The sequence below is a fragment of the Coptis chinensis genome, chromosome 6 (genome assembly GCF_015680905.1).
Source record: "Coptis chinensis isolate HL-2020 chromosome 6, ASM1568090v1, whole genome shotgun sequence".
Taxonomy (NCBI): domain Eukaryota; kingdom Viridiplantae; phylum Streptophyta; class Magnoliopsida; order Ranunculales; family Ranunculaceae; genus Coptis; species Coptis chinensis.
The window spans coordinates 20646248-20654299 of record NC_141461.1 but is presented as its reverse complement, the minus strand read 5'-3'; the positions used below and the strand labels follow the sequence as shown (position 1 = coordinate 20654299).

At 35.1% G+C, this 8052-nt stretch overlaps 1 protein-coding gene across 8 annotated transcripts; it reads left to right on the top strand.

Moving 5' to 3' along the window:
* Positions 1-242: 242 nt before the first annotated feature.
* Positions 243-6817, top strand: LOC147492034 (DEAD-box ATP-dependent RNA helicase 15-like). 8 transcript variants are annotated; one of them, XR_015199784.1, is made up of 11 exons: positions 243-646; positions 732-780; positions 895-954; positions 2787-2863; positions 3416-3588; positions 3716-3947; positions 4078-4196; positions 4730-4786; positions 4899-5087; positions 5375-5517; positions 6461-6817. XR_015199784.1 is itself a non-coding variant. In XM_086568771.1 (9 exons), the coding sequence occupies exons 4-9, from the start codon at positions 3451-3453 to the stop codon at positions 5332-5334; spliced, it is 744 nt and encodes a 247-aa protein (XP_086424897.1). In that variant the 5' UTR covers positions 258-646; positions 732-780; positions 2787-2863; positions 3290-3450; the 3' UTR covers positions 5335-5515. The 8 variants fall into 8 exon arrangements, 1 of the variants encoding a protein (XP_086424897.1); XR_015199779.1 differs by having other exon boundaries at positions 245-646; positions 3290-3588; XR_015199782.1 differs by lacking the exon at positions 895-954.
* The last annotated feature ends 1235 nt before the right edge of the window (positions 6818-8052 follow it).

The window sequence follows — 8052 nt, the reverse complement described above, 5'->3', positions numbered from 1 at the left end:
CTTCGTCTACTAAAGCCCCTATTCAAGGCACGCAAACATTAGCTGCTCCTTATATAGGAATGACTTTTACAAGTGTTGACGAAGCAAAGTGTCACACCCCAAATTTCGACAGAATTCGGAAAAAATATTATTTGTTCCCGACTCTTCGATCTCCGAGGTGTGACGCACTCTCAACTCCACTACACCATAACACTGATTTTGCAACATATAGTAAAATTGATTGCTAACACTTATTCATCCGTTACAAAGTTTATCACACTTTTGTTCCGTTGGAAATGCTACCAACCGTTACATATTCTCAAGACAAATACTTGATTTTTTTCGTAACAATTACTTGATATTAAGTAACGGATAATTGAGTGTTGCCTATACAGAAAATAAAATAAAAAATGAAAACAATTGGAAGTGGGTGAAAATGTTTTCATTCTCACGTTTAGCTCTCAGACTCACACCCTTTCAGTAACAAAAAAGCGGCGAGATAAGTGATGAGAAAACCGCTGCCATCGCCGGCATTGTTCTTCCTTTTCTCTTTCTTTTTTTTTTTTTTTTTTTTTTTTCATTTTCCCTTCTTTCTATTTTGTAACAGCAAAATAGAAAACACTTATCTCTTCGTTCCGAAATACCTCCACCGCGTTCTTCAATTCAGGTATCAAATTTCAAGTTCAATTTGCTTGAAGTTAGGAATCTAAACTTTGAAGCCTTGAAATAATTTTGTGTTCTTGTTTGTTTAGTTTCAAGTCGGGATTGAATCAAAGTTTGAAGCTTTAAATATCTTCTCAGGTAACTCTCGATCTCTCTAAAAATGCAAACTTTAATTGGTGTTATTGTTTTGGGGAATTTTGTAGTATGTTTAGTGTTGTTTCTTAGCATTGTACTATCACTGAGAAATTGTAGATACTCATGTGTCATGCCTTGCTTCTTACCTTAATTTGCTGGAAAACATCTCCTGATCAGGTAATTAAGTTGTTGAATAGTTATTTGAAATTATTTGCTAATGTGGGGGTTATGTTTTGTGCGTACTAGATGTTTGATGATATGCTAGATTGGGCTTCCAATAGGCAGTATGGTGTTATTAGACAAGTTTTGCTGCTCCGAGTCAATATAATCTTGTTTTTGATAAGAAAATGATGCATGAGGAGCAGCCTCTTCAAGTTTATGTCTCTACTATATTTTTAGTGCAATTTCAAGTGCTTTTATGTACCCATCTCTCAACTTGTGTGTGTTCCTGACTAGGTCGCAAGATGCACGAGGAAAATTAACCCGAATACTAAAGATGCCAAATATGTTATGAATGTTAAGCAAATTGGAATCATAATTTATGTTTAATTATTAATCGTGTGCATGCTTGAAGGAATTTTTGGGAAAAGAAGGGAACATTTCTTTGGTATTGTTCTGTTTGTTGTCGGGCTTGGTGTCAAAGTCTCTCCGACTGATATCGAAGAGGGCATGCGTGTTGTTCTAGTTTGTCTCGTGTTCTAATTTTTTCAGATGAAGGGACATACACACTATTGAGTTAAAGGACACAATTTTAATCCAACAAGTGTTACACATTGCTAGAATTATTGAAGTTATTATATATTGGATAATTTTCTGCATGTTCTACTCAAAAACAAAAGGCTAACAATCGATAGAAAGTTTAAGCAAACACTTACACTAGTATGTTTTCAGAAGCGGGTTATTTGCCATGTGTGAAATAGTGTAAAATAGTTTTGCCTTGGTGTGTTTTTATTTTGGCAAGCTTCTCTTGCAAAGTATTGATATGAAATTAATTGATTGGAATTTTTCTACTGGATTAGGTTGCCAAATGTTGAATGCTCAATTGCTTTGGTATTTTTTCAAATCTTTATTTAAGTTGGTTTAATTTTATTTATATAATTTCCATGAATTTGAGTGACCCTCACCTTGTTCAATAGTCACTTGTTTCATGGAGGTGTGTCTCATTTTAATATTGTTTTTAGTAACCAGCACTGATATTGAGAATCAATCTTCCATTACACCTGAGTAGATTTTTGAAGTAACTTGGACAATTTTAAGCTATGGTAGCAAATCGGATTTACTTTGTTGGTAGCTTTTGTTTTATATATGTCGCACTGGATTTGCATTGGAAGGAAGGAAAAAGAGTTGGGGGAGATTGTTAGATAAATCTAATTGGACTTTGTATTTCCCACTAAATTTAGGTCAACCAAATTTGTTAAACGAATGAATCAAAATCTTATAAGGAGTAACTAGTTGTGAACGAAAGTAGTTAGGTGGAACTTGATAAATGCCTTGAGCTTCGCGTAGGCACATAAAAGATTAAAAGATAAAATTATTTGAGGACTTGGAGATTTAGTTTTGAGTTTTGACCATATCTTAAATCTATGAATGATAAAGCAAGATTGTCACTAATCTAGAAAACTGTCCACTTGTACTTGGTACAGTAAAAAATCAGCTCAACTTGAGAAGGTGTTATAGAAAATAAGTAAGTTCTTGAGGGCTAGATATTATTATATCGTATACATACAGGACACTGGACACTGGGTACTTCTTGAGGGCTAGATATTATTATATCGTATACATACAGGACACTGGACACTGGGTACGCATACGCGTATGTCCCCTCCCTCTACATGCATTTGTTAACATATTTACTTATTCGTTGTCATAAATTCCTTGATTGACTTATATATTTGAAAGTGAACGCAAGTGTCATCTCAAGGGGAATGAACTAATTAAAAGACTTGATGGATTGATCTTTGTGTAATGTGCAATACCTACTTAATGCATTCAGTTCGCACTGTTTGCAGGATATATGTTAGTGGCGTCAAGTGGTCAATCATTAGGATGTAGACACCTCATTCAGGTCAAGCAACACTATCTTTTGGTAAGGCAGAAAATTTACTTGTGCAGTCAGTGTACAATTAACATGATAACTGGGTTATTGTTTTTTTTTTCAAAGTTTAAACTTGTGTTGGCAATTTTCTGTCGTCTTCAAACTACTAGTTTTTAAGTGGGCTGGGTGTTGGAGAGAGTTGTTGAACTCCGTCACTTTTGAAGCTATGTTGTGTCTTGGTTGGTGTATGAATCTTTTCCCTGTCCGTCTGTAGTTCCCCATTTTGTTTTTCATTCATCTAAATCTAGGAAAAAAAGATGCAGAAAGATTTACATTATACCCAACTGTACATGTTTATTTTGTTTCCTTATTTAGCTATTTTACATTTTAGTTCTATTCAAACTGAGAAAAGAAAAACAAGAAACTCTAAACTTATGTGGTCTTTTCTTAAGCTGTTTATTCTTTTTATCGTCACAGGTAATATACTATTTCCATATCTTGATTATCAAGGACAAACTGGTCCGGTAACCTTTCATTCAAAAGGATCCAGAAGGTAATTTGTGTTTACTGAGGAACGTTCACTCCGATTTTTTGGTTAATCAGTGCAACATGAATGCATCCCTCAAGCTATCCTGGGGATGGATGTCATCTGTCAAGCAAAGTCTGGTATGGGGAAAACAGCTGTGTTTGTTTTGTCAACGCTGCAGCAGATTGAACCGAGTGCTGGTCAAGTAGTTGTTCTTGTTCTATGCCATACACGGGAATTAGCTTACCAGGTATGTCTTTCTATCTGTGACTTGTTGGAACTTGAAAAGAAGTGTTTTGATGATAACTACATTCTTTTGCACCGTTTGTTGTGGGTGATGGTAACTTTTTACTTTTGATAATGGGCATTTGTGGCAGATTTGTCATGAGTTTGAGAGGTTCAGCACCTACTTACCTGATCTTAAGGTTGCTGTTTTTTATGGTGGTGTCCATATTAAAAATCATAAAGATCTATTAAAAAATGAGTACCCACATGTTGTTGTTGGAACCCCTGGGAGGATATTGGCACTGGCAAGAGAGAAGGACCTTCCTTTGAAGAATGTGAGACATTTTATCCTTGATGAATGTAACAAGATGCTGGAGTCACTCGGTAATTCTTTTTAATACTTTATAAGTCAGTTTTGACTCTCTAGTTTCTGGTTTTAACCTCTATGTAAATTATTTTGTTACATCTTTTTGTCTTGATTCCAGTTTGTTGTTGAATGTTTTAAATTATGCAGACATGCGGAAAGATGTGCAGGAGATTTTTAAGATGACTCCTCATGATAAGGAAGTCATGATGTTTTCTGCAACCCTTAGCAAGGAGATACGGCCAGTCTGCAAGATATTTATGCAAGACGTAATGTCCTTGAGCCAATACTTCTTTAACATGACCATTGTCCTTTTTTGTAATGCCATGTTTCTGCAACAAATCACATTAATGGACTTGGTGGTTTCAATATTTAATCTGGACAAACTTCAGCGTATCTTTAGTTGCTATTTCCTTTGGTACCTTAGGTTTTAATGTTGGTGCAAGGATCCAGAAATTGCTGCCTGGATTACCTTTTGTAATGTGATTAGGTTGTCTATTAACATTTATCTTGTCCAACTCATTCGTACTTGGGTGATCAGCATCTTACCTCGTTGATGTGGGCATCTGTCTTTAGCTTTCATCGTTCTAGTATTATGCCACTTTACCTTGCATTGTTGACTTTTTTGGGGAGTAGTAGGATATTTTTGGGTGAGATTCATTGAGAATGTGAGCATCTGTCTTTAAATTATTTGGATTGGGATATGAGTTGAAGATTTGTCAGTTCTTCATTGTTTTGGTACTCAAATCTATTAGCTTGAGGAAACGCTCCTAATTTTTTAAATATGAACGTTTGTCTTCAGCCAATGGAAATTTATGTAGATGATGAAGCCAAGCTGACCTTACACGGGCTTGTACAGGTATACATGAGACTTAAAATCTACATATTGATGTTTATGCTACTGTTAAGGCTGGTTGTGTCATAGTTATTTGTTTAGCGGATGAAATTTTTCTGCCAACATTTTTTATCAGCATTACATCAAACTAACTGAGGGAGAGAAGAATCGCAAGTTGAATGATCTCCTTGATGCATTGGATTTCAATCAAGTTGTCATCTTTATGAAGAGTGTGAGTGGAGCAGCAGAGTTGAACAAATTACTTGGGGAATGCATCTTTCCGTCAATTTGCATCCATTCTAGGATGCATGTCACAGGAAGAAAGGTTAGCACTTATATCTGTTTCTTTCTTTTCTGAGATATGTTGGACATCTACTTGCTATGAAGTCTGCCTGAACATGGTAAGTGAAACCACTGCTAGAAAAAATCTCCAAATATTCTTTTCTCTCATGACTTTCCTGTTTGATTCTTTGGTAAGGTTTCAATGCATTCACTGTTTACTTTAGATATTAAGGTGTTAGGATGTCATAGTTATTTGCTAAAGTTTTTTCCTCACTGTGTAGATTAACTGATTAAGACACTCCACTTGTAAGCTGTTACAACCTGTTTCAGAAGGTATTACCAAGGTGTTCTAGTGTTCTACCCACGAATGAAGGAGCACGCTGAAGCAAGGGAGGCAAAAGGAACCTTAGGAATAGCCAGAGAGGCAGGAAAGGACGCATGTAGAATAGGGAATACATTCCAATACAGCTAAGGTAACCCTTTTCATATTTCCCTGTTGTTTGTTTGTTGGTGTGCTTGATCAATATGTCACTTTACGTATGCCTTTTCACATTGTTGCTTTCTTTGTTAGTTGAAAGTGCATACAAGGTTAGAATAAAACAATTACAGACCCATTTTTTTTTATCCCTTCACTTTCACGCCAATAGCTTATACAAGCTACTTAAGAGAAATCAAAGTTTACTAATTAACCATCTATCCACCTTAAAAAAATTTATGACCTATCTCTTGTAAACACTAAAGTTAAGTGTGAAAATTCAAAATATGACCTAGGTGTGGCTATTGGGTTTTCTTTTATTCTTGCGACAAGGCGAGATTGAGTTCCGTTGACTTCCGTTTAATTAGTTTAGAGGTTAGTCTAGTCTTCTTCCCAAATAGCTAGTTTAAAATCATTTTGCAAGATGGGGTTTTGTTTTATTAGTTGGAACTTGTGTTTTTAGGTACGGTAAATGAACTATATTTAGTTTGAAATGTAAACTGTGAATCTCTTTCTTCTTTTTTTTGAGTTTGAGCTTGTGCAAAACTTGAATTTGAGCTTGTGCCCTATATTAAGCTCGAAGTCAAGTTCGAGCTCAGTATGCTCACTAAATGTCTTGAGTCGAGCTTGAGCATGCCAATACTCGACTTCGGGTAGCTCGATGACCAACCATAGTTGCCATGCGCTATAGGACTTTAGCTTAAAACTTTTGTCTACTTCTATCGGATTTAATTCAAGTGTATTCTTTGCAGGAGAACTCTTAGAAGGTTAATTGTAAATAGTTTCACTAGATTAATTTTCATTACCTACCTTAGTTTATGGTTTAAAGACCTTATTAAGTTAGTTTTTGTCGTCCTATTCATCCCCTTCTTAGTAATATGATGTTTATCTTTGGTTGCAAGGGTCTTCGCCTTACCTTTGTTTTCAAATATTGTTTGCAGGGAAAGGTGACATTCACCATATGTTGATGAGTCACAAGTGCATAATCAAGATGTCATATGGAAAGAGTGAAGACTACATGCTTTTGGAGATATCGAATCATAGTTCGCAAGGTGTTGTAAAAACTATACTTAAAATAGTTATGTCGGAGAAGATGAGATCTTTCATTTTGATGCGTAAGGATTGTTTACTCGGATAATTATGTAGCTTGTACTTAGGTGGTGCGGTTCTATTTATACTTAAGTTTTAATTTCTTAAGCTATAAACATATGATAGTTCTAGACTTAAGTTGTAATTATTTAACGAAGTGTTGTTTGACTATCAATTGTTCCAAGTGAGTATTATTTGTTTTACATGAATGACAATATTTGTGAATGTAAATATTTATAAATTTGGGAGTTGTTATAGGTGGCTTGTGAAAAAACAGAAGAGAAAATTCTAATAATTTTTTTTAAAATAACAAATTATTACTAACGGATACGTAACCGTTACAAAGCAAAAGTGATAGTAACGGAAGGGCAAGTGTCACAAAGGCATAATTACGAATATTTTTATTTCTTGGGAATGAATCAAGCACAAAATAAATAACCGTTACTAATAAAATTACTAACGGTTGATACGTGTTGCTGAAATTAATTTCAGTAACACTTGATAACCGTTACTAAATTTTCTAACACTCTATATCCGTCACTAATATCTGTTACTAATATTTGTCACGCTTTTGTGTCGACGGAAAATAACCGTTACTAATATTTTTTGTAACGGATGTGCATCCGTTACAAATAAGCTGTTATGGTGTAGTGCTCCCAAAAACCCAAAAACAGTTTAAATATGCGGATAAATAAAACCAATCAAACTTTTAACTTAAACAAAAGTCATCTTCATTACAAAAATTAACAAATGAAAATGCAAATAACCTTATCTCAACTGAAAATCAATATCACCTCAAAGGAAAACAAAGCCTATCTTGAAATGCGACGCTTAAAAAAACCACAAGCAAAGAACCAATCTTCTTCAACACTAAACTGTCAAGACTTATCAACTATGTTCATTTAATGAACACACCCGAGATAAGCCAACATGCAAAATCGGTTGACATTATAAAAATCTTTGGTGTGAATACTCTCTAAAATACAACATATACTTATATATATACATACACCATCCATAAGGTAGTTAGTTCCTCCACCGAGGCGCCTTAACTCCCAACAACTAATACAACATCCTTAAGAACAATAATTAAGGCCAGTAGTTCCTCCACTGAGGCGCCTTAACTTCCCACTAACCACACAACAACTATTCTCATAATAAATAAGGCATGTAGTTCCTCCATCGAGGCACCTTAGGTTCTAACTAAACTATAACCAGCCAAGCATATACAATCATCTATCTAAAGATATATCATTAACCAACATATTACCATAATTATATTAATTAAGGCTTTCTTTTTGTGTCCCTAAAATCACGTCGTATCTATGTCTTACCTAGTTTCCCTGGCTACCACAATCGCCTTCCCAACATGTACATCCACATGCCTCCCCTTACATAATGAACCACTCGTGCGTAAAACCCCGGCGGGATGCCGCACACCGGG